This window comes from Anolis carolinensis, chromosome 2 (assembly GCF_035594765.1).
Source record: "Anolis carolinensis isolate JA03-04 chromosome 2, rAnoCar3.1.pri, whole genome shotgun sequence".
In the NCBI taxonomy this organism is placed as follows: Eukaryota; Metazoa; Chordata; class Lepidosauria; order Squamata; family Dactyloidae; genus Anolis; species Anolis carolinensis.
The window spans coordinates 210089019-210116638 of NC_085842.1; the positions used below are offsets into that span (position 1 = coordinate 210089019).

Genomic DNA, 27620 nt, shown 5'->3' on the forward strand with positions numbered 1-27620 from the left:
CTGTATTCACTCTCCAGTGTAGATGCAAACCCTAATTCTCCTGTTATGCTGGCCCGAGCAGGCGATTTAGGGATTGAATCTACACTGTGAAATGAATGCAGTTTGATACCGCGTTGACTGCCATGATTCAATGCTATCCATCTGAGAGTTGTTGTTGCTTCTGTTATATTTCTTTCTTTACTTATTTTTTCTTCTAAAGGAGAATCAGGCTGGATCTATACTGTCCTGTATCCCAGGCCCCGTCTACTCTGCTATATAAAATCCAGATTATGTGCTTTCAACTGGAATATATGGCAGTGTGGGTAAAGGTAAAGGTTTTCCCCTGACGTTAAGTTCAGTCATGTCTGACTCTGGGGGTTGGTGCTCATCTCCATTTCTAAGCCGAAGAGCCGGCATTGTCCGTAGACACCTCCAAGGTCATGTGGCCAGCATGACTGCATGGAGCACTGTTACCTTCCCACCGGAGCGGTACCTATTGATCTACTCACATTTGCATGTTTTCGAACTGCTAGGTTGGCAGGAGCTGGGGCTAACAGTGGGTGCTCATTCCGCTCCCGGGATTTGAACCTGGCACCTTTTGGTCCGCAAGTTCAGCTGCTCAGCATTTTAACGCACTGTGCCACCAGGGGCCCGATATGGCAGTGTAGGCTCATATAATCCAGTTTAAAGCAGATAATGTGTATTCTCTGCTTTGATAATCAAGGTTATATGGCAGTGTAGAAGGGGCCCCAGGATCTGATCCCAATTATCTGCTTGAAACTGGATTATGTTAGTCTACAGTGCCAGATAATCTGGGATAAACAGATACTCTGGGGGCCCTTCCACACAGATGAATAAAATCTCACATTATCTGCTTTGAACTGGGATATATGGCTTGGAGAAAACAATGATGCTGGGGAAAATGGAAGGAAAAAGGAAGAGGCAAGGGCAAGGTGGATGGATGGTATCCTTGAAGCGACTGGCTTGACCTTGAAGGAGCTGGGGGTGGCGACAGCCATGGGGAGCTCTGGCATGGGTTGGTCCATGAGGTCACAAAGAGTCGGAAGTGACTGAATGAATAAACGACATATGGCAGTGTGGACTCAGATAAACTAGTTCAAAGCAGATATTGTAGGATAATCTGCCTTGACATTCATAGAATAATAGAAGAGATCTGATGGGCCATCCAGTCCAAACCCCTGCCAAGAAGCAGGAAAATCGCATTCAAAGCACCCCCGACAGATGGCCATCCAGCCTCTGCATAAAAGCCTCCAAAGTAGGAGCCCCCACCACACTCTGGAGCAGAGAGTTCCACTGCTGAACAGCTCTCACAGTGTTCTTTCTGATGTTCAGGTGGAATCTCCTTTACTGCAGTTTGAAGCCGTTGTTCCGCATCCTAGTATGAAGGGCAGCAGAAAACAAGCTTGCTCACCTCCCTATGACTTCCTCTCATATATTTGTACGTGGCCCTCATCATGTCAGCCTTCTCTTCTGGGTTATGTGGCTGTGTTGAAGGGCCCTGGGATCCGATCCTGGGATATAGGGCAATATAGATCCAGCCTCAAAGTGGCAAGTTTAGTAAGCCCTTACCCTTCTGTGCCCATGAGTGCAGGTGCCTCACCAAAAATGCTCTATTGAATGTATGCAGCTTGACATCACTTTTGACTCCTGTGGCTCAATGCTATGGAGAATAATAATAATAATAATAACAACTTTATATAACGCCCTATCTCCTCGGAGGACTCAGAGCGGTTTCCTTAGGGTTTGTAGTTTGGTGAGGCAGACCTTGTGAAAATGACAACTCCCATCACATGGGACCTATGGTGCCTAAAGCAAGGCCAATTTGACTTTATTCTACAGTGTAGATGCAGCTGTGCCCGGAGACACAAGGTATATCTACACTGTAGAATCCACACAGTTTGACACCTCTTGAACTGCCATTGCTCAAGGTTATGGAATTGGAGTTGAAAAGGTCTAGTCTTCTCTGTCGAAGAACGTTGGTGCCGCACCACACTAGGAATGCCAGATTACATAGCATTGAGCTATGGAATTATATTGGTGAGTGATGGGTTATAGCTCAGGGTTTGAATCTTGTATGTCTTTCTCAGCGAATTCAGACACTGTCAGTGCAGTGTTCATTAGCATTGCTATCATAGGCAGGTCTCCAAAGCACTGTTCTATGGGGTGGAGGGAGATTACTGCTAGGTAAAATGGTTGTAAAGATCACAGTGTAAAATACTATTGATCTGAGAAATCCCACTCTGGGACAAAAGTGCAAACATAATAAATACATGATTGAGATCATATGTTTTGCCTTCTTTGTAGGCATTTACAATTTTCATCAGCAAAACAGTTATTCTGTATCCAAACATGACCTCAGATTTGTGCCATCGTGGGCTGTTTGTATTTCTCCATAGCTTGCATTGTGTTTTGCAATATGTGACTATGATTTCTTTGTGGAGTAAAGAGTAAACCATTAGAAAGGAGTTTTATTTGTTTGTTGCGTGCCATCAAGGCCTTTTCTGATTTATGGCAATCCAATGAACCGACCACGGGTTTTTCTTGGCAAGATTTATTCAGTTGGGATTTGCCTTTGCCTTCCTCTGAGGCAGAGAGATTGTAACTTATCTCAATTAAGAACTGAGCCCCCTTCCACACATCTGAATATAATCCCACATTTTCTGCTTTGAACTGGAATATATGGTAGTGTAGTCTCAGATAACCCAGTTCAAAGCAGATGTGGGATTTTCTGCCTTGATATTCTGGGTTATATGGCTGTGTGGAAGGGTCCTTAGAAGTGCTGACAAACTAAGGCTTCCACTGACTGCACTTTCACTTATTATTAGCTCATGGCTAATAAAACTTAAGTCTTTCAGATGCTCTAAGACATTGTTAAAAATCAATTCTATGAAATTAAGCTGGTTGTAGTTTGACACGATCTTCAGCCTTCTCTGCATCTACTCTTGTTTGCCTCACCAAACTACAACTCCCGTGATCCCATGGCATTGAGCCGTGGCATTTAAAGGGTGTCAAACTGCTTTAATTATATTGTGTAGATCAGTGGTTCCCAACCCTTGGTCCTCCAGGAGTTTTGTACTTCAGCTCCCACAATTCCTAACAGTTGGCAAACTGGCTGGGATTTCTAGGAGGTGAAGTCCCAATCACCTGGAGGATCAAAGGTTGAGAATCACCGGTGTAGATGCGCCCTTACTGAAATGTATCCAGGGACACATAAACGCACATCCAGTCAAAGGGGAGAGGTTCTAAAGTATTGTGTTAACAACTTCTGGAAGATCATGGGTTCTCCGTTCTGATTACCCCAGACTAGTAGATTATCACATTACACTGTTAAAGAGTTAGCATCCCATTTTGATTTCTTTGGCCGCCTCCTGTTGAATCCTGGGATTTGCAGTTTAGGAAGCGGCCTTTGCATTTCTCACCCAGAGAGGTCCTGGACCTCCCCTAAACTATAAATCCCAGAATTTTTCAGGAGACAGAAACCGGATTTAAAGTGGGATGTCAACTCTTTAAAGTGTAGGGTGATATTTCCTCTATTTCTGCAAAGTGGCATGTTATCTTGTGTCACACTAGAAAGAGATTGCATGGATTTGCACTTATGACCAGCCTGTCCCAAGACAATTTGCAGGAAATGACAGAGCAGGAATTGCTAAAATACACACACATATATGTACGTACACATACACACTTCTGTATGTCAAGGTCCCTAATATCAGAGCATTAAAGGCCCCTTCTATACTGCCATATAAAATCCAGATTCTCTTCTTTGAACTGGATTATATGGCAGTATAAACTAAGATAATTCAGTTCAAAGCAGATAATGTAGATTATCAGATCTGATAATCTGTTATATGGCAGTGCAGAAGGGACCTAAGGGGCTTTCCACACAGCCATATAACCCATTCTCTCCTTTCCCAAAGTAAAAATACAACAAAGTTTAGCTTGCACCATGCCATGAAAACTTGGTCATCCTGCCTAAGTAGAAAAGCCTGCTAGAGTTGATCAAAATCTTTTTGTTGGCTGACAAGATCGTACTTCTACCCCCAGTTCATGAAGTGAATTGCATCCATACAGAAGTTAGTGGGTGTATCCACCCACATACAGTTATTCTCAACTCCATAGGTGCATTTACACTATAGATATTATACAGTTTGACACTATTTTAATTTAATGTTATGGAATCCTGGAGTTGTAGTTTTACAAAGTTTTACAAAGTTTTTCACATGCTCTGCCAAAGTTGTAGTTTGGTGAAGAACTCCCAGGATTCTATAATGTTGTGTTGGTCTCAAACTGCATTAATTCTGCAGTGTAGATTCAACCTCTTGTCTTTCTTTAGAGTGTGAATCCGATTGTCGGAACAAGGGATCCATACAAAAACTTTTATCTCAGTGGTTCTCAACCTGTGGGTTCCAAGATGTTTTGGCCTTCAACTCCCAGAAATCCTAACGGCTGGTAAACTGGCTGGGATTTCTGGGAGTTGTAGGCAAAACACCTGGGGACCCACGGGTTGAGAACCACTGCTTTAGAGTTAGATGGATTGAATCGGCAATGACTTGAGTTGCAGTAATAAAGAAGGCTGGTTTTAAAATGTATTTGACTTCATCTGACTGATGTGCAATTTAAGAACTGAGCATTTTTCCTATTGAGGAGGCTAATCTCAAACCTTTGATCATATACCTGCAGCCCAGCTGCCCTTTGGAGCTATAGAACGAGGCTTAGACATTAAGAGAGATAGTTCTCTGAAAATAACTATTTCTGTTTGGTGCTCAGTACAACTGTAGCAATACAAGGACACTCAGAACTTATCAGGAAGAATGAATGGTAGCTGATTTGCCCCTCTGTATGTTTTGTGTTTCAAGCCCTATCAGCCTAACCAGCACACCAATGTGGTATGGGGATGAGAAGAGTTAACACTTTAAAAAGATTAATGATTTGCTGAAGTAAAGCCTAATGTGACTAAATGACTGAGTATCTAAAATCCCTCCTACAAAGACGGGTGAAATTATTTTTCCTTCTACATAGAAAGAAAAATAATGTCAAAGTGTTTGTTATACAGTCAGTTTTTCTTTTTTTGCAAGTTTTGCTTTGCAATTTGATTATTTGTGGATTTAATTACTATGTTATATGTAGGTGATTCTGTAGTCAGCTTTCATCAGATGTTGACCCTAAAGTTGTGTTGGAAAATACCTGGATAGAACACCTCTTTAGACAATTGTACGTCCCCAAGTATGCTTCTGGGATAACCTTTGGGTCAATGTTGACCACAGAGCCATGCTGGCAGACTTAGAGATTCCCAAAAAGATGTTCTCTCAGGTTAAAAACAGAAAATATTTTTATTCATGATTTTTGTATGTTCACATGGGTTCTGTATCACTAACCCCAGAAAATGTGGTGGGCTGGCTGTACTGAGTAATGGATTGGATTTTAAACTGTTGCGATTTTCATATATTTCCTATTGAATTCAGGGATTTAACTTTAGAGCAGATTATTTCATTTCCTAAAGCAGATTTCACACATACAAGAGATCCATCCACTCTATTTCTATTTTTAAAAATTATTTACACTATATGTAGCACCCAGGCCCAGCATCCTATTAGAGGGCATTTATGAGAATCTGCTTCATATTAGGTTTTCACATAGTTTGATCTTTGTGCAAAGTGCGCATAGACTCCTCTTGAACAGAAATGTTGTTTATCTTACTCTGCAAGTTAAAATATGATTTACCATAACCTTTGTACTCTACATACCTTGCACATGTTTTCTTTTTGCTGTTAGAAGTATGCCAGCTCTTTATGGGTTATTTCCCATTGCCTCATTTGTTGGCCAGAGGAAAGAGGTAGGAGAATTTTTTTATCGTGTTAGAAGCGACTTGAGAACATACTGGTGTGAGAGAACTGGCCATCTATAGAGATGTTGCCTAGGGGATGCCCGGATGTGTTACTGGAAGGCTTCTCTCATGTCCCTGCAAGCTAGAGCTGACAGACGGAAGCTCACTCCGTCTTACCAATTCGAACCAGCAGCTTTCAGATCAGCTACCCAACCTTCAGGTCAGCAAGAGTTTAACCCATTGCTCCACTGCTGTTCCCCACGGAGAAATTAATTATATGAAAAACTCATATATTATAGTAATTGGAAATACTTCATTTAAACAATTGCTTATTTGACGTCATGTTGTATGCAAGAGTGGGCTAACTTGAGCTTTATAGGAGATACATTGTGTTTTAACTGAGCCGTGAAATGTTCAATAGAAAATAGTGGCTGTTACAGTGATCCAGCATTTCTGAGTTCTCAAATAATTGTTGTGTCCAGGTTGGTTTATCAGTCATAGCAGAGTCAGCCATAGCAGAGCACTTGATGAACCAACCTGGACACAGCATATTATTTGAGAACACAGAAATGCTGGACCACTCTCACAATCACCATGTCAGACTACATAGAGAAGCCACTGAAATCCACAAGCATGTGGACAATTTCAACACAAAGAAGGAAACCATGAAAATGAACAAAATCTGACTACCAGTATTAAAAAAAACTCTAAAATCAGGACAGTAAATAAAGAACAACACTCTGAAAACAGGGGAATTCCAGACCAAAAACAATCAGGCCAGTTAACACCTCCCAACAAAGGATTCCCCCAGGTAGGAAACAGCCAGACCTTGAAGCTGCCAGGTTGTTAAATGCTAATCAAACTGGCCAATTGCAACATTCACACTTGCCTCAGGCAAACAAGAGTCCGTTCTCCCACTCTGGACATTCCACAGATATAAAAACCCCACTTGCCTAGTTTCCAACAGACCTCACAACCTCTGAGGATGACTGCCATAGATGTGGGCAAAACGTCAGAAGAGGAAGCTTCTGAAACATGGCCATACAGCCTGGAAATCTCACAGCAACCAAGGCTTTAAGTGTTATTCTTATTAATCCACTGGATGTTGAAAACCACATGGTTGATCACAGCTGAATATTGTGCCCAAGATCTCAAAATCAATACAGAGGAGGGAATTGGAGGTATAACAGTTTGAATTTCATTTTGGGTGTAACAGCACTATGAAGTTACATCAATGTCAGATCATTTTGACTTCCATGGCTCCTTTCTGTCAAATTCTGAGACTTGTCATTGGATGACAGACTTGAAATGCTCCTTTAAGGTGCATCTGCACTTTGAATTAAAGCAGTTTGATATGACTTTAACTTCCATGGCACAATGCTATGGATTCAGGGGAGTTGTAGTTTTACAAGGCCTTTAGCCTTCTCTGCCACCTGGTGTCTTATCAAACTGCAACTCCCAGGATTTCATAGCTTTGAGCCATGGTAATTAAAGTGGTGTCAAATTGCATTCATTCTGCAGTGCAGATGTACCCTTAGCCCAACACACTACCTCTGTATCATACTATGCTGGATTTGTGGCAGAGAGGAAATTCAGATTGCAGACTTCAGATCTATAGTCTTTTAGCTGCTATATCGTGTTATTTATTTATTTATTTTATTTACAGTATTTATATTCCACCCTTCTCACCCCGAAGGGGACTCAGGGCGGATCACATTATGTACATATAGGGCAAACATTCAATGCTCATAAACACATCGAACCGAGACAGAGACAACAGACAGACAGACACAGAGGCAATTTAACCTTCTCCTGAGGGGATATTAAATCCTTGCAAGATTGTACTGTTCTCACCCATCATTAAATGATCACATCTCATAAACCTTCTCCTTCTCTTCCAGCCAAAGCAACCTTTGGCCATGTGGCTATACCTAGCAGCCTTCCTGGGTCTTTACCTGCTATGCCGATGGTACCGTGAGAAACAGATCTTAAGCCACCTGACAGAGAAGTATGTCTTCATAACTGGCTGTGATTCAGGCTTCGGCAATTTGGTGGCCAGGCAACTAGATGCCCGTGGCCTGAGAGTCCTGGCAGGCTGCTTCACGGAGGAGGGGGCAAAGAAACTGAAAGAGGCAACATCGCAACGTCTGCAGACCATTTCCTTGGATGTCACCAAGACCGAAAGCGTGGCCCAGGCAGCAGCGTGGGCGAAAGGCATCGTAGGAGACAAAGGTTCGGGTGCAGCTTGGAAGGGCTTGGATTCTGTATGTGGTTTTGAGCCTGGGCCAGCAGCTCTTTTGTGGTTACTAAAAAAAACACGTTTCTTTTAGAAAAATAGGCAGCCACCTTATGCTGCATTAGACGGTTGAGCCAAAACCCCAAAATTTGTCATAGCTGACCTGTACATTTGGAAAGGCTGGGGTGCTTTCTGTGGCACAGAAAGACATGCTGCAGTCCCTGACTGCTTTGCGAGAGCAGCTTTAAGAGTTAGGGACATAAATCTTGACAAATTTTGTTCTGCTTGGCAAAACCAAATAATTGTAGCATATTTACCTCCTCTGAGAAGATCCTCAAAATGATAGTTTTCAAATGTTATTCAAAACTGGTTTAGCTTTTTAATAGTATGTGGCATCCTATATAATACTAATAATAATACAATATAATATTTGTATATTATATATTACATGTAGCATTACTGATAATATTGCAGTATAGTGGAATAGTACAATATAAAAAGGTAAAGGTTTTCCCCTGACATTAAGTCTAGTTGTGTCCAACTCTGGGAGTTGGTGCTCATCTCCATTTCTAAGCTGAAGAGCCTGCGACATCCGTAGACACCTCCAAGGTCATGTAGCCGGCATGACTGCATGGAGCGCCATTACCTTTCCGCCAGAGTGGTACCTATTGATCTACTCACATTTGCATGCTTTCGAATTGCTGGTTTGGCAGAAGCTGGAGCTAAAAGCAGGAGCTCACGTCACTTCCCGGATTTGAGCTGCTGTCCTTTCAGTCAGCAAGTTCAGCAGTTCAATGGCTTAACCTTCTGCGCCACTGGGGGCTCCATAAAACGATATAGTAATATATAATACTAATATTGTGCTATGCTAATAATATAATATATTGTATGTACATATATTGTTCATAATATTGTAATACACTATAATACTACTAAAAACACAATATAATAATATAATTATTATCTATCTATATAAAAATGTAATGTGCATTTTTCCCATGTAGTAAACAACAAAACCACTGAATGCAATCACACCAAATTTTGCCTCAAAAGACATAGTCATCCAATCTATGTCTTTCAATAAAAAACCTAGAAAAATAAAGCCCAAATTATGGAGGACGAGGAAGAGCTGTTCTCCCCCTGGCTGCCAGTCAGAAGGGTAGGCCCGCCCACTTTAGGCCCCGCCCACTTTGTGTCATAGCAACCCCCTCAGCCACAAGGTCGTGTGGCCAGCATAACTGCATGGAGCTACGTAAATATACTAACTACCACCAATTCCTCAATACTTTATTTCCCATACCACCACACTTTGCCACAGCAATGTGTGGCTGGGCACAGCTAGTATATTATATCTTACATGTAATATTACTAATATAATATATTGTATGTGCATATAACTTGTAAGCTGCTCTGAGTCCCCTTCAGGGTGAGACAGGCAGGATATAAATGACATAAATAAATAGGTCCAACTATCTCTTTTCAAGCATCCAAGGTAGAGTTTTAATCTACTACCTTGGATTTAGCTCACTTTTGTTTCTAATCACTGGAGAAGGCAGAAGCTAAAATATTTTGTTAATTCAGACATAAAGTTTTGTTTGTTAAACAGTTTAAGAAATATGTAATTGTTTGCACACTATACACACGCACAAAGGTATTTTATACATGGACTCTTGATATCATCTGGGATTGGGTTCCAGGAACCCTGTGAAAATCCCAATCAAAATGCTCAAGTGCCATTACAGTATATGCAATGGCATGATCCAATGGGGTCCCTTATATAAAATGGCAAAATCAAGGTTTGCTTTTAGAATTTCATTTTGAATATTTTCAAACTATAGATGGTTGAATCCATGGATATAAATGAGTGACACTATTATGATTGGTAGGTAAGTAGAACATTACATGTATTTGAGCAGAAAAAAGACTTCTTCATTTCCCCAGAACCGGTGCAAGGAAACAATACTTCCTTTGTGCTATAGCTTTAGATGGAAAAGCAATATTTTCTTTATGATACAATCCTACCTTTCCTCAGTTTTGGTTTTGAATGTTGTCTTCTTTCATTACTTGCACAAAGTTCCTGTGAATTGCAGGGTTCAAATGGATTACTGTCAAAATGTGCCTGAACATGGTCAATTTTGAGTTGTTTTACTACTCTGTTGAGTGCCACTTGGATTTTGTAACTTGGCCATCAACATGCCTTGAACAGTTTGTATTCCTATTTCTTTCTTTAATTTATAATCTACCTTTATTCTGGCATAAGACCCACAGTTTATAACAAAATTCAGTGGCATCTTGTAGAGGTAAGAAAGCTCAAAACTAGTTGAACAATTATATCAAAAATAGAACATCTATAAAACAACTCACAACACATTTAAAACATAATTTTAAGAATTAAAGGCTTGCTTAAATTTTAAAAAAAATCTTTGTCTGCCAGATCAGTGTTTGCTGATCAAGCTGTGCTTTGCAGAGTGTGTGTTTGTCTGCATACAGGGCCGGCCGGAGATAATTTAAAATATTAAGTGGGGGTGGGGAAAAGCGCCCCCCCCCCCGCTGGCGCCGCGGGAGGCGTGGCCATGTGCCGCGGGAGGCACATGGCCACGCCTCCTGCGGTGCCGGCAGGCCCCGCCTTCCACGCCCTGGCCCCGCCTCCCGTGCTGCTCACCCTTACCCCGCCTCTCACGCAGCGTGGGAGGCGGGGTCAGGGTGAGTAGCGCGGGAGGCAGGGCCAACCCTGGCCCCGCCTCCCGCGCTACTCGCCCTCTCCCGTCTGGCCTTTTCCAGCTGGCCAGACTGCAGCGGAGGTCCCTCCAGGCCACGTGGCCTGGAGGGACCTCCGCTGCAGTCTGGCCAGCTGGAAAAGGCCAGACGGGTGAGGGTGAGTAGCGCAGGAGGCGGGGCCAACCCTGGCCCCGCCTCCCGTGCTACTCGCCCTGACCCTGCCTCCCACGCTGCTTGGGAGGCGGGGCCAGGGCATGCTGGGCGGGAGGCGGGGCACCGCCCTGACGGTGCCCCACCTCCCGCCCAGTGCGCCCGGGCCTGGCTGGCTGCCGGCTGGGCAAGGCCAGCCAGGCCACAAGGCTTGCCCGGCCGGCTGCCGGCTGGACAAGGCCAGCCAGGCCACAAGGCCAGCCAGGCCAGGGCACACTGGGTGGGAGGCAGGGCACTGTCAGGGCGGTGTCCCACCTCCCGCCCAGTGTGCCCTGGCCTGGCTGGCCTTGCCCAGCTGGCAGCGGCCATGTGGAGCTCGCTCATCGCCGAACAGGCCCATGGTCCCCGCTGGGGTGGGGGAAGCCTGACGGCGCCCCCCGGGGACCTGCGCCCGAGGCGGCTGCCTCACGTGGCCTCTATGGTGGGGCCGGCCCTGTCTGCATATGTGTGCATGTGATTCTTCAGAGGGGTAAAATCCTTACATTACAGTACAATACAGTATGCCTTTATTACAGTCAACAAACCATAAGACAATGCAATAATAATAATATAATAATAATAATAACAACAACAACAATAACAACAACAACAGGAACAGGAACAACAACGACAACAACAACACTTTATTTATATTCTACCCTTCTCCCCAAGGGGACTCAGAATGGATAACAGTATATAAACAAACACAGGCAAATATTCAATGCCTTGTTACAATGAGATACACATACATAGACAAAGGAAAAGGCTTCTTCTTTCATTTCCGGCTCTGGAGACAGTGCTTATCTCTGGCTCTTGGGGAGGTGTTCTTCTTCATTTCCAAGCCTGCACTGTCACCTCCTGGCTGTGTGGTCGGCATGACTGTTTGGAGCATCATTCTGCCTTTTCCCATCAAAGTGGTACCTACCCTGTTTCCCCCAAAATAAGACATCCCCAGAAAATTAGACCTAATAGAGGTTTTGCTGAATTGCTAAATATAAGGCCTCCCCTGAAAGTAAGACCTAGCAAAGTTTTTGTTTGGAAGCATGCCCAACGAACAGAACACCAGAGCATGCAGGATCGGTAAATGTACGTACCATAGAGTGTTCTACATGGAAATATTGGTAGTAACAAGAAATTCTTGATAGGATTCACAGTTTGCCTGGTTATGCTGCTTTGTGATAACAACTACTGTACAGTATATAATAAATGTTCATTTTTTGTTCAACAATAAATGTGAATTCTTCTTCATGGAAAAATAAGACATCCCCTGAAAATGAGACCTAGTGCATCTTTGGGAGCAAAAATTAATATAAGACACTGTCTTATTTTCGGGGAAACACGGTATTTATCTACTCATATTTGCATGTTTTCAAACTGCTAGGGCTAACAGCCACAGCTCCCCCTGTCCCATAGATTCAAACTGCCAACCTTAAGGTCAGCAGTCCAAGGGTTTAACCCATTGTGCCACATATACATTTTAAAGACGTATGCTCATACTATATTGGGATGGAACAAAATATATAATTAAAAGTATGGAAAGACATTGTAGGAATGGCTTAATAAAATACATTTAAAATTGAGTACAAAACAGATACAATTAAAACCACCAATTATATGGATTAAATATAAATTAAAACCACACAGTCATATTACCCGTAAGACCATTAGAATGTGGTGATGTTATTGGACTTCTGACTTTTCTCCACTCTTTTTTCTCCACCAGGGCTCTGGGGTTTGGTGAACAATGCAGGCATTTCAATCCCAACTGCTCCCAATGAATGGCTGACCAAAGAGGATTTCCAGAAAATCTTAGACATCAACCTTCTGGGCGTGTTTGATGTAACCAAACATATGTTGCCTTTGCTGAGAAAAGCCAAGGGGAGAATTGTCAATGTTGCCAGCGTCATGGGTCGGGTGTCCTTCTTTGGCGGTGGCTATTGTCCTTCTAAATATGGAGTGGAGGCTTTTTCCGACAGTCTCAGGTAACTCTTACTTGATGACTTTTTCAGAGTAATGTCTGCAACCACATTTGTCCAAGGAGGGAAGTTTCCTTAGCAAATGGATACATTTTTAAAAAAGAAAATAGCAAAACATCACATTTGGAAAATACCAGAAAATCCAGCTTTGGGGTGATGCATGTGCTTGTAACAGTGGTTTCAAAGTACATCTTACAAACACTGGCATAGGTGTAGCAACCCCTTGCATTTGGAAATTTAAATCAGATTAGCAATTTAAAATGTTCAATTAAGCAATAATTTTGTTGGGGTTCATGAAGCATGCTTTCTAAAGCATGAGTGCGTGCTTTAGAAAAGGAGTGGCAAACCCCAAGCTCCTTAAGAGGCAGTTTAATCCACTAGGATTGTTATAAATGGCACCTTTGGAAGGAAGTTTGGAGACCAGAGCTTTGGAGGCAAGAATTGTTATTCCTAAAGCAGCAGCAGTTCTGATTCTTGAGAGCTAAACTGTTTTGGCAGCTCAACTCTCTTTTTAGCTGTAAAAGTGGCCAGCAGAGAGGCACCCACAGATTTTGAGCCCTGTGTTTGCTACTTTTGTTTTGAAAGAATAAGGCTTTTGTGGGTGTTAACTACATAGTGACTTGGTATAGAATAAGGCATGTTAAAGTATAGTAAGGCTGAAACACTATACTACTTGGTATATCCTCCCCATCCACCCTGGAACTTGCATGTGTCCATAGATCCATAGGCGAAGATTTATATAATTGGAAGTGGGACTTTAGGCAGTGCCCTCATCAGTAGTGCCTCAAATGCAACTCTTTCTGGCCTCAGTTGAATCCAAAGCAGCTTTGCTGGCCTCTCACCAATCCTGACTAGGGATTGTGAGCCTCTAGTTCAAATTAGTGGTCCAGGAAATGGACATACATTATTTCATTGCATAACAGCCACACTTTCCCCCTTTTATCAAAAAAAGAGGTGCGACTATGGTGTGAAGAAAAAAATCTGCCTTTGATTCTCCAGTTTCTGTTGTTATTTTTAAAGAATAAAATGACTTACCTCTGAAAGGGGATGAGGAGGAGTAATAATCCAACCTCAAACAAATAGCAGTGTATCTATGTGCTGTCAAAGGCTTTCATGGCCAGAATCACTGGGTTTTTGTGTGTTTTCCAGGCTGTATGGCCATGTTCCTGAAGCATTCTCTCCTGATGTTTCAGCAACATCTATGGCAGGCATCCTCAGAGGTTGTGAGGTCTGATGGAAACTAGAGTCCTTTCTCCCACCCTGGACCTTCCACAGATATATAAACCCCACTTGCTTAGTTTTCAACAGACCTCACAACCTCTGAGGATGCTTGCCATAGATGTGGGTGAAATGTCTGGAGAGAATGCATCTGGAACATGGCCATACAGCCCAGAAAACTCACAGCAACCCAGCAGTGTATCTGTTCGTTTGGTTTTTTTTAAACTGCAGAGCCATTTGCCGCTGATTTTCCCTGCTTTTCTTTTTCCGAAGGCAACACAGTTTTAAAACTATAAAATGGAGGTCTCTTTTTTAAAATGTTTTTTATTACTAACACACAGAAATTTTATACAATACATTAAAAGGGATATAAAGGGGAGGGAGAGAAGAAGGAAAGGAAAAGAGAAAAAAGGGGGAAATTATTTGGAGGTATATTGACTTCTATCTTCTTCATGGTGGTCCTTTAAAAAAAATGGAGGTTTCTGAAGCTCCACTCTTTTCTCCTTTCCCCTTCTTCCAAGGCAAGGCAGTTGGTCTCTGGAACTCAGATCTTCACTCCTTCCTCCTTTCTCCAAAGAATCTCATTCCAGGTATTGTAAACTGCCTTGTCTTGGAAGAAGGAGGGAGGAAAAAGAAGAGAAGAATGGAGCTGCAGAGACCTCCACTGTGTAGTTTTCAAATTACCCTGTCCAATGATCAGCAGTTCTGGGAGCTGAAATCCAAAACACTTGGAGGGCCATGGGATGTCCAGGCCTGGAATATAGGAACCCTATACAGCAGGCCTGCACAGCATATGGCACATAGGCTAGATGCAGCCTGCAAAAGGTACGCAGGAGGAGGACTGACCAGTGCTGTTTTGGTTGTATCTGTTCATCCAACATTTGAAGCTGAAAGATCTGTGCAAGATTTGGAGGTCTCTGCTCTCTTAATTTTAAAGAGGGGGGAGTGGATGGGGTAGGAGGCTTGAGGTTTGAAGTCATGTCCTCTGTATATTATCTGTGAGATTTTATGAGAATGAAGGACCTACAGATCCTCAAATTGTAAGACAATTACCTTCAAAGGGTCCTGGCTCAGGAGGGAAATCAGGTAGAGAAACTCAGTCTCATGAGAGATGCAAAAAGTAAAGTTTATTTTCAAATAGCTATGAGAAGGCGAACAGCCGTACATACCCCAGAGGGCTGTATCATGAAAATGGCCATTGCAACATGTGCGTAGCAAACAAAGAACTTTATATCTCGGCCTTATCTAGAATTGACCAATGGCTGAGGGTCTTCCTCACCTTCCACACCTACTTGGCACAAGTGATACCAATGACCTAACTTGTTTACTCTGAGCTTTCTTCTCTCCTTTTGAACTTCCTGAAGAAAGGCACCAGTTCATAGGAAGGGAGGGGCATAGGCAGAGGCAAAACTACATAGGCAATAGTTTACTACTTTCTGGCTTATGGTCCCTTCAAAATGAGTCTTGTTACTTTCAGGTTTTGGCCAGAATGGCCTCTAGACTTGCTGGGCGCAAAGAGCAGCTGGGATGGGGGGCGAGGGGATTAAATCATAACATTTCTTCATTGAAATAAATGTATGGGTTCTTTTAAAAAAATATGAAGATTACAATGCTGTTTGTTGTAATTTTCAAAAGCCTGATTGAAGTCTTCCCTGTCCTTGTGATAATTTCTTTTTAAAAGCATTCTTCAGTTTCTTCCATTCAAAAGAAGTAGCCAATACTGATTTGGGTTTAAATTAATCATTCTTGGAACAGATCTGTTGGAGCGGATGGGACTAATAAGTATGACTGGATCTGGATCTAACATGTTGCTCTATCTCTGTATTTTCTGATGAGTTTCATTTTGAATTGGTAGCCCATATCTGCCAACCAATAGCAACAACTCCAAGAAAATCATGCCCACCATTCCTGACTGTCATCTTTTTAATAGTTATCATAATGAGACAGGCTGTTGGCACCAATAATATTCCTCCTTCCTGTACAAAACAGATTTATGCTGTAAGCTATGCACTTATCTGATTTCTGATGTGAGCTGCACTTTAAAGTGTTTTTGCATACGAAAATGTACAAGACATGGAAAAAGGGAGAAATTGCCAAAGAGGAATCTGTCGAGTGCTTTGATTGTGCTTTTCCTGCATGGGCAGGGGGTTGGATTGGATGGCTCTTCCAACTCTTACGATTCTATAATTCTATAAATTCAGATGCTTAGCCTGCATGTGTAGGGATAAAGTTAGATAAGTCAAAGTGCAGAATGAGCTCAATCTTCATGAAGAGGTTAAAAACATTAAAAAGGGCCTTTTTTGGTTATGTCCATAATAAAAGGAAGAACAAGGAAATGGACTGCTGAAAGGGGACAGAGAAAAGGCAGAACTAGGCAACACTTTCTTTGCCTCAAGCTCCCCCCCCCCCCCAAAAAAAAAAAAGTTAACAGTGCGCAACTTGGGAAGGATGGAACAAAGGATGCAGTAGGGGAAATGCAGCAGAGAATAGGTAAAGGGGCAGTACAGGAATATCTGGCTAATCTAAATGAATGCAAATCTCCAAGGCCAGATGAATTGCATCCAAAGGTATTAAAAGAATGGACATAAGAAATTTCAGAACCACTGGCAATCACCTTTGAGAATTCCCAGAGAACAGGAAAAGTTCAAGCAGACTGCAAAAGGGCAAATGTCCCTATCTTCAAAAAATGGGGAAAAGAAGATCCAAACAATTACTGACCAGCCAGCCAGATGTCAATACCAGATGCCAATACCAGGAAAGATTCTGGAGCAGATAGTTAAAAAAGACAATCTATAAGCACTTTTGTTTTGAAAACTCAGTGAACTTGGATTTGAAGGCATTCACATGTGTTTACATTTTGTATATAAATTTATATTTCCCTTGTAGCTTTACATTCAGATTATTCATGTGTGTCAGTATATCAACAGCAAAAGCAAAATCACAAATCCAGTCTGTGTTGCTCAACTCCAGAAAATTGTTGGCTTGCCCACCTTAGTTCGCCAATACTTGTTCTAGACTGAGGGAAGGCATACCGTATATACAGTAGAGTCTCACTTATCCAAGCTAAACGGGCTGGCAGAAGCTTGGATAAGCGAATATCTTGGATTATAAGGACGGATTAAGGAAAAGCCTATTAAACATCCAATTAGGTTATGATTTTACAAATTAAGAACCAAAACATCATGTTATACAACAAATTTGCCAGAAAAAGTAGTTTAATACGCAGTAATGCTATGTAGTAATTACTGTATTTACGAATTTAGCACCAAAATATCACGATATATTGAAAACATTGACTACAAAAATGGCTTGGATTATCCAGAGGCTTGGATAAGTGAGGCTTGGATAAGTGAGACTCTACTGTACTCGAAGATAAGCGAGTTTTTCAGCCCTTATTTATGAGCTGAAAAAGCCTCCCCCGGCTTATATTCGGGTCAAGGTCAAGCCAGCAGCGGAGCCTGGAGGCCACAGTATGTTTTCTTTTCCAAAACCTTCCTCCTCCACTTCTCCTCCCAGGCTGAAGCGAATGTTTTCAAAAGCGAAAGGAGAATGTGAGAGAATGTGTGAGAGAAACCCTTGCAAGCCAGATTGCATGGGCAGAAGGGGAAGAAAAAAGAGATATTCTTGCAAATTTGCACGATTCATTATTATTATTATTATTATTATTATTATTATTATTATTATTATTATTATTACTACTACTACTACTACTACTACTACTATTATTGCAAGAACATTTGAGTCCAAAGGGAGGGAAGGAGGGAAAAGAGAGCAACAGAAGGTGTGTATTTCTTTTATTCCTAAGGAAACAAAAACGAGGTGGGTTTTTTTGGGAGGGGGAGAGAAATTTTAAAAAGGCTTTTCTGGCTACTTAGAGTTTGAAAAAGGGAGAAAGAAAAGAGGTGGGAAAGGGCAGGGGAAAAGAGGACAAAGTTGTTTTTAGGGGGACTTTGCTTGCATTTCTTCCTTGGGTAAATGCATGCCCCAAAGCTTCTAAATATTTATATAGATGTTCCCCCTACAAATACATTAATATATGAATTTTTCCCTCATGTTTACAGGCCTTTGCAAATCCTATGTAAATATAGAGATTTTCATGTACAGTACCTGTATATCTGTTCCTATGTGTATACATTAATTTTATATATGAATTTTACCCTCACATGTTTGCAAGTGCAGAGGGAAAATGCGCGTGTGTGCACACACACACACACAGATGTCTAGATAGATATAAACATTGATAAATAGGGCTTACAAATATTGCTGGAGGAAAATGCACATAGAGAGAGGATTTGCAAAGGTTTCAGGGAGAAATACACATGTGAAATTAGTATATATAATGATAGATCTATATCTAGCTCTGCATTATTTCTGTAGGCATTATATGTTTGCCTGCTACTATGTTGCAAGCTGGCCTGAGTCCCCAGGGGGAGATAGATAGGGCAGAGTACAAATGAAGCTGTTGTTGTTGATGATGATGATTATTATAAAGTTATTGTTGCTTTCCACTTATAGAGTTAGTTTACTGTTTTTCTTTGAAATACAGTAAATATTCAAAACATTTAACCCACTGATGCCTCAATTAATGTAATTTTATTGGTATCTAATTTTATTTTTGAAATTTACCAGTAGCTGCTGCATTTCCCACCCTTGGCTTATACTCGAGTCAATAAGTTTTCCCAGTTTTTTGTGGTAAAATTAGGTGCCTCGGCTTATATTCGGGTCGGCTTATACTCGAGTATAAATGGTAGTCCCACTCTGTTCTGCTTTGGTCAGACCTTACCTGAAATAAAGTGTCCAATTCTGAATACCAGAATTCAAGAGAGATATTGACAAGCTGGAACGTGTTCAGAAGAGGGCGACCAAAATTATCAAAGGTTTGGCAACCAAGCCCTATGATGAACAGCTGAGGGAGCTGGTATGTTTAGTTTGGAGAAAAGACAGCTGAGAGGGTGCATAATAACCATGTTGAAATATTTAAAAAGATGCCCCATTGAGGAGCGGTCAAGTTTTCTGTTGCTCTGGAGACTAGGAGCAATGGATTCAAGTTTCAGGAAAAATGATTCCATCTAAACATTAGGAAGAACATTTTGATTGTAAGAGCTGTTCAGTAGTGGAACTCTCTGCCTCAGAGTGTGGTGGAAGCGCCTACCTTAGAGTCTTTTAAACAAAGGTTGGATGACCATATGTCGAGGGTGCTTTATTTATGCTTCTCCTGCATGGGAGAGGGATGGACTAGATGGCCCTTGGCCTCTCTTCCAACTCTACAAGTCTGTGTAAGCCACCTCGAGTCCCTTCGGGAAGATGGAGGCAGGATATAAAAATAAAGTTGTTGTTGTTGTTGTTGTTATGCTATAGTGTACAAACAGAATATTAGTTAGATTTCTTGTTTCTTGATCTTATACTGGTCCTTGTGAAGCTGCCTTTACATCAGTATCTCTCAGACTTTTTTCATCAAACCAGGAGGCAAAGGAATTGGAGAGGGAGAACATATGGAGCAGAGAAAGAAATGAGAATAGCTCTGTCTCCACACTCGATTTACATGATATCTTAAAAGTTGCCTTGATGAAATATGGCCTTGGGCAGAGGTTTCCTCATCTTCACTTGAAGATTGAACTGCAGATTGCTTCATGTTGCTTTGAAGAAGCTTAGGATGCTTTGACTCAGATCTTTACAGCCAAAGGCAGGATTTCAGCTGATTAAAGTAAATCCCTTGTTAAACAAAGATGCTGTGCATTTTACAAAATCAATCTATACACATTTACTCAGAAATTGTCACCACTGAGGGGCTAGACTAAGTATCTTGTGTGAAGCCAAACAGGCTTACTCCCCCACCCCTTCCTTACAAGTAAAGGTGACGGAGATCTGATCCAGATTAAAACCACTACATTTAACCTCTTTCTCCTCTCCACACTCCCCTCCCCAAAGTAAAAAGTGGTGTCAAGGAAATAAGTGCAAAAGCAGGTTTACAGCTGAACATTAAGAAGACAGAAATCATGACTACAGGTGATGTACATAACTTTATAGTACATAGACTGTGAAGACATTGAAATACAGATTTCTTAATTATTATTTAGAATGCGAACTGCAGTGAAGAAATCAGAAAAAATCTGATGCCTTCGAAGGGCAGCTATGAAGGAAGTGTCAAGATATATCACTGACTATTACAGTTAGGGTTGTCCATGCCATCATATTTCTTATTTCTATGTGAGGTTGTGAAAGCTGGACAGTGAACAAAGTTGATAGGAGGACTATCAACTGTTTTGAAATGTTGTGCTGGAGAGGAATTCTAGACATTGCCATGGATTGCAAAAAAACCAATAAATGGGTCCTAGAACAAATCAAGCCAAATTATTTCTCTAAGCCAAGATAACTAAACCAAGGCCGTTATTCTTTGGCCATATCATGAGAAGACATGATTCACTAGAAAAGACAATGATGTTTGATAAGGTAGAAGGCAGGAGGAAAAGAGGAAGACCCCATTGGAGGTGGGTAGACTCAATCCAGGAAGGCATGACTCTGAGTCCCCAAGATCTTAGCGGGTCTTTGTGGATAAAGAGACGAGCAGATTCTCATTAATGGAACCTGCTTCCCATGCAGAAACATCAGAGAAGCCTCCCACGGGGTGTTAAAACATCCGGGCATTCCCTGGGCAACGTCCTTGCAGATGGCCAATTCTCTCACACCAGAAGTGACTTGTAGTTTCTCAAGTAGCTCTTGACACAAAAACAAAATTGATGGGATTGCCAAAAGTAATTTCACATGACAGCAGTTACCAACAGCAAAATTGTGCCAAGTAGTTCTGATCTAACTTAAGCCATTCTTTTATTATTTACATATTTTATGTCTGGTGTGTTTTCATCCTGATTTGAGTGGTATTTGCTCCCCATTAAGAGCTTTCACGGGCATGGAAATCATCATTTCTCCCACATTTGTACCAGAAAACTACACTTACTGTTATACATTGTCTGAACACATGTAAAAATAAATGCCTCTTATTTTGGTGGAGGTGATGTTGGCGATGGGGGGAAGTAAAAATCCAAAAACTTGAACTGTGGGAAGTGTTTCAAACATCTGCAACTGCTTGTGTTATGCAATCATATTTTTGTCAGACAATATCTATGTATCTAATAAATGCATACAGTATGATGTCCTCACAGTATAATTGTGGGATTAGATTTCACAGCTAATGCTTTGCTATTAGACTATTTTTTTAGATGTTATGTGACATAAGTGTAGGAGAAGGATTTCTTTTAGAGATTATGGAAGTTGCAGTCCACTTCTGTGATCCCAGACCATTAGCCTGCTCTTATTAGAGCTATATCCTAAAACATATTGAAAGCATCTGCTTGCCTATACCTGCAATATACAAATAGCAGTCTCCTCTTCAGAGTGAGGATCTTTCTATAGCTAAAATTATGCCGTCACCACACAAGAGAAGTATTGATACACTCATGGGAAGTGAAGTTTGGAATACCAAAGAAAATTTTCTTGAAAGGAACCCCAAAACATAGCTTAAATGGGGATTGGTACCCCAAAATGCTGACTGGCTGCTGATGTGTATGAGGGGATAAAAGGGCAAAAACAATGGAATACAGTGAAATACAGGCAGTCCCCAAGTTATGAACAAGATAAGTTTTGTAGGTTTGTCCTTAAGTTGAATTGTTTATAAGTCAGAAAAGGTACATTTTTAAGTGTAACTCCCGCCAGACAGATACATAGATACGGTAAAGGTAAAGGTTTCCCCTGACATTAAGTCTAGTTGCGTCCAACTCTGGGAGTTGGTGTTCATCTCCATTTCTAAGCCGTAATGTCAGCGTTGTCCATGGTCATGTGGCTGGCATGACTGCATGGAGCACTGTTACTTTCTCGCCGGAGTGGTACCTATTGATCTATTCACATTTGCATGTTTTTGAACTGCTAGGTTGAGGAAGCTGGGGCTAACAGCGGGAGCTCACCTCGCTCCCCGGATTTGAATTGCCAACCTTTCAGTAGCAAGTTAAGCGACTCAGCAGTTTAACCTGCTGCAACAACAAGGGGCTGCAAAAGATATAAAAGATTTGGCTAGTATAGGGAAGGGTTGACACCCCAGTTGCCAAGGCTCAGTGCTATGAAAACCTAGAAGTGGTAGTTTTATAAGATATTTCGCCTTCTCTGCCAAAGAATTCTGGAGCCTCACTAAAGTACAACTCCCGTAATTCCATGGCATTGAGCCATGGCAGTTAAAGGGGTGTCAAACCTGCAGTATAGATGCCTTTACAAGGAGAATAGAGATAGCTATAGAAGAAAAGACAGCAGCTGCAGTCATGATGGCTCTGTAATCACTGCAGTGAGACAATGCCAGGTTTACTACTTCAGAGTTTTCACTTTACATACGATATCAAATATAGTCTTGCTCTAGTGCCGTGGTCAAAAGTCATTTACAGACAGGTGTTATGGACAAAAACTTTATGCCGGCACTGTCCACACTTCTGCTTCCTTCCCACATTGAGTAGGAGCTCTTGAGGGGGCCTTCACTTCATTTCTGTCCTGCTTTTCCTTACAACAGCCTTCTGAAATAGGACAAGTTCAGAGAGTGTCTGGGCCAAAATCATCCAGTGTGTCTCATGATTCAGTGTAGTATTACAGTCCCAATCCAAAACTCTAACCCGAGAGTGAAGAAAAGTGCAGTCCAAGTGCCATATTTGATCCTTCAGGCCCCAATTTGAATCTCCTGAAATTCCAGAATTTCCAAAATACATCAATTTTTAAAAAATCAGGTGATTTTTGTTCTTGTTGCACAAGACCAGTTCAAAATGGATCCAAAGCACATTGGTTTTGCCCCCATGAGCTCCAACATATCCCAAGATCTTTAAAAAAAACAGAAACCAAAAATTGTTGAAAAATGAAACTAGAAATGAAATGACATAGAATCACAGAGCTGAAAGAAACCACTTTCTGCTATGAAGGAATATGCAATTACAGTGTTCCTGGCAGATGGCCTCTCTGTTTAAAAATCTCCAAAGAAGGAGACTTCACAGCTCTCCAAAGCAAGAGCATATTCCACTATAGGGAGTTCCCAAGTTATGAACAAGGTAGGTTTTGTAGGTTTGTTCTTAAGTTGAATTTGTTTGTAAGTCAGAGTAGGCACATTTTTAAATGTAACTTCAACCAATAATATCTATCTATATATCTATTTGTCTGTCTGTCTGTCTGTCTGTCTATAAAAGCAAGCTTTGGATAGCATAGGGAAGGGTTGACACCCCCTTTTTGTTGTGTTGCTGTCTGTACCTCTGTTCAAAAGATTTTATCTTACTTTCTATTCCTAAAATAATTGGATTTTGAAAAAATTGACATGTAGAAATAAGGATTGGTGAAAAGGCTTCAATTGAGACACCTTTTCCCCTTACAACTCTTCCAGGAGTGAATTTCTCCTTCCTAGAGGTAGATCTCCCTGACTTTCTGTTGTCTCATCCCCATTCTTAACTATTTTTTTTGTAAGTCAGGCATTTTGTAAGTCAGCTCAGGGACTGCCTGTATTTAAATTTCTGAAGTTCTGCTATTACATCAGAGTGGCCTTCCAGATATCAGGCTGCAGTTTTCATGAACTCTAACCAGCTGAGATCATGATAAGGAAAGGTGGGAGCTGCACTCCAACAACACGAGGAGAGTTGCAACTCAATCTGTATTTTGACTCAAATCCAAATTGTCCATGTTTTTGTTGCAGATCCAACTCCGAAGGTGTGAAAATAGTTTGGCATAAGCTGCTGGTAGGAAATCATGAAAGAGCTGGGAATTAGCAACTTGTTGCTAAGTCTCTTATCCAAAATGAAGTGTGAAATAATGGAAAGTGTTTTCAATATTTTAAGAGCTGTGTGGTAATGTCCCTGTGTGCTTTAGAGAGCAGGCAGAAGAAACTCTGTGGATTTTGTCACCCCTGCCCACTCATGGATTTCAGATTTCAACAGTGGGTTTCCCTGCAGATGTTGTTAGACTGCATTTCCCATCATCTCTCTGTACTGACAGGAGTTACAGTCCAAAATGTATGAGCAGCCACATCTCCATTTTGTTTTAGTATAGCAGGGTTAAATATCATTGCTCTTTACTTGAGGCACAAAGAATAGTTAAATGGAAGCTTCAAACTGGCAGAAGGTGAACTGGAAGTTGGACTATGATCCCTAGATCTGACCACAAAAGACTTTTCTTACGTGAAAGAAAATCTGAAGCTGTTCAGAAGATACTATATTCCAAAGTACATGACTTATTCTCTTTCCTTTCTTCCAGGATTGAGCTCGCCAGGTTTGGAGTAAAGGTCTGTATAATTGAGCCAGGCTACTTCCAAACTGCTGTCACAAATGAGAAATTACTGGTGGACACATTCACTCGTCTCTGGGACAGGCTTCCAGATGAGATCAAGCATGCCTATGGGGAGAGATACTTTGAAGGAAGTGAGTAATACCATGAAGTTGTCTGAAATTGTCTTCACTTCTCTTATTCAACAGTAGGGACTGTGTGGCCTTCCAGATGTTGTTGAGGTGCTGCTTTCATCAGCCAAACAATGCATAGCCAATGGCGAAGAATGCTGGAAGTTACAGCTGAGATCTAATCATCACTTAGCAGAGTCAAATCTTTTCCAGCATAGATAGGCCTTCATTTATGTGTGTTTGTGTATTGGTTGCTCTCCCTTATCTACGTATTCTTTGAACATCCAAGCCGCTATACAACTGTGTCCCCATAGCTAGCAACCAATCAGTTGCAGTGTTACAAATAGGGACAGTAACATCTATAGAAGGAGAAGCAGTCATGGCTTTATGCTGTGCATGTAATACAGGCATATGTCCATGCTTACAGATTTATCACCTGTAGCAGGCAAATCACAGAAGTAGAATAATGTTGGGACTTATTACATGGAGTTACTGTCTTCTTTTGTTTGAGGTGGTGGTGAGACCATTGGGAGGTATTTTTTTTGTACGAAAGGAAATATTTAATGGAATATTTGTGTTTGTTAAAAAGAACTACTTTTCAGCCAGTACCCCAGGAGAGAGAAGTTATGAAATATAATAACTCCCCACTAAAGACATTATTGCCCTGTTGTAATTATAATTTGTTTGCCTTGTGTGATAAACTCAAGCTTACAACAGAGAGATTGAGTTGCACTTTCAAGCACTCCCGCTGCTGCTGTCCACTTGAAAAGAAGTATTGTGTGAGGTTATACCTCCTTCAGCAACACTCTCAAAAATAGATAGAGAAGGGCTGTGATTGCCTATGTTACTGACAGGTTTGTAGGTACAGTTCAACAACATCCAGAGGGCCAGACAATTCACGTCCCCACTCTTAATGATGGGTTGAAAGAGTTTGTTGTTCTGCTGACTACTGAAACATCAGCAAACAGGATGCTGTTTGCTCTGAGGAATAACTCAACTTCTGCACATCAACATGCAGCTTAATCCAGTGCATGTTTAGTTGTAAGTAAGTTCTACTGCGTCCAATTGGACTTGGGCCCATACTCATTTGGATAGCATGGGACTTATTCCCACAAAAGGTTGTAGGTTGAGGAAAGGCAGAAGATAAATAAATAAAAAAATAAAATAAAAAAGTGAAATATAATTTTGCCATAAATAATAATAATAACAACAACAACAACAACAACAACAACAACTTTATTTTTATACCCCGCCCCATCTCCCCGAAGGGACTCGGGGCGGCTTACATGGGGCCTTGCCCAATAAAACAATCAAATATCAATAACAAAGCAATAACACAATTATCCCAATAAAAACATCAACATCAGTAAAAACAATCAGTAAAATCAACATGAAGCATACAATGTTAAAAACAGGAGACTAATTCATAGAACCCGGGCAAAGTGCAGAATGTGCCAAAATGGGGAAAGGTAATTTCACAGTTGAAATGGACAATAAAATGCAGTATAACAATGGCAACACATCAAGAATGGGGCTATTATAGAATGGGCAGATCGATCAATCCAACAACAAATTAAGCATCAAAGGCCTTTTGGAAGAGCCAGGTTTTAAAGAAACAAAATGGATTGAAATGTTGCATTATGCAGGACTAAAAGTCTGTCTCTTTTCTAATGTCTAAGGCTGGATCTACACTGCCATATGATGCAGTTTGCAACTGCATTGTATGGTCAGTATAGACCAGGCATGGACAAACCTCGGCTTTCCAGGTGTTTTGGACTTCAACTCCCACAATTCCTAACAGCCTACCGGCTGTTAAGAATTGTGGGAGTTGAAATCCAAAACACGTGGAGGGCCGAAGTTTGCCCATACCTGGCTGTCTATATCCAGCTTCTTTGAAACCAAAATCTTGTTTGATAGTGATGGAACTCCACCTTGTTTTTAATGACTGTGCAATAGCTGGAGGTGCAGGGAGCAGCTGCTGTTTTTCTTCTCTAACTGTGTAGCAGCAATCAGGTGGTGCTGGGAGAGCTATGTGTGTTCTCTCTTGAGGCTGCAGCAGGTCTGAGCAAGTGAAACCTGCCTCGTTTTCCATGTATGCGCAACTCTAGCTGGGCAGCAAGAGGGTGTAGTTTCCCTCACCCTCTATCACTGGATGACTGATTGGGATGTGCCCCAGTGTGGCTTGATGGTTGGCGGATTGCTTCTGAATAAATTGATATTGGGCCCCTCTTGTGCAACACCAAGGAGATATTTTGATATAAGCCACAGAGAGCCTGCACTTGTGTGCCCCACACATACACTTACGACACTTTGTCAGGAATTGCCCAGAGAAGTTTGTGCTTCTCTTTCCAAACAAGAACTGGAAAAATGAACTTAAAAGAGAAACACGGAAAGGTGGCCTGTTTCCCATCCCTGATTTATTATATTGCTTGTTATTTATATTTTTACAAAAGATCTTACATCTACTAAAAGCACCAAAGTAGCAACAACAACCAAGTACAGTTGGCCCCTCACATTTATATGTTTAATTTTTGTGAATTTGATTATTCATGACTTTGGCTAATGTATTCTCTCTAGAATCTAGGTCCTCCAGTATGGCTCTGAGGTCAACATCTTCTGGGCCTTTGTAGGTCTTCAGCGCGATACTATGGTAAACCTTTGGTGAAATCATGCTGAAGGACCTAGAAATTCCTAAAGAAGTGTTATCTCAAGTTTTTAAAAAGTTGTACAGTAGAGTCTCACTTATCTAACATTTGCTTATCCAACGTTCTGGATTACGCAACGCATTTTTGTAGTCAATGTTTTCAATATATCATGATATTTTGGTACGAAATTCGTAAATACAGCAATTACTACGTAGCATTACTACGTATTGAACTATTTTTTCTGCCAAATTTGTTGTATAACATGATGTTTTGGTGCTTAATTTGTAAAATCATAACCTAATTTGATGTTTAACAGGCTTTTCCTTAATCCCTCCTTATTATCCAACATATTCACTTATCCAACATTCTGCCGGCCCATTTATGTTGGATAAGTGTGACTCTACTGTACTT

The 27620-nt window shown here is 41.2% G+C and overlaps 1 protein-coding gene across 1 annotated transcript in view; it reads left to right on the plus strand.

Moving 5' to 3' along the window:
• The window catches only part of LOC100567570 (retinol dehydrogenase 16), a 32647-nt gene that overhangs the window by 496 nt on the left and 4531 nt on the right, over positions 1-27620 (plus strand). The window contains exons 2-4 of the mRNA XM_016991105.2: positions 7726-8056; positions 12691-12949; positions 24425-24588. Of these exons, the coding sequence (XP_016846594.2) occupies positions 7744-8056; positions 12691-12949; positions 24425-24588 (736 nt within the window). The 5' untranslated portion in view covers positions 7726-7743. The remainder of the gene's footprint in view (positions 1-7725; positions 8057-12690; positions 12950-24424; positions 24589-27620) is intronic.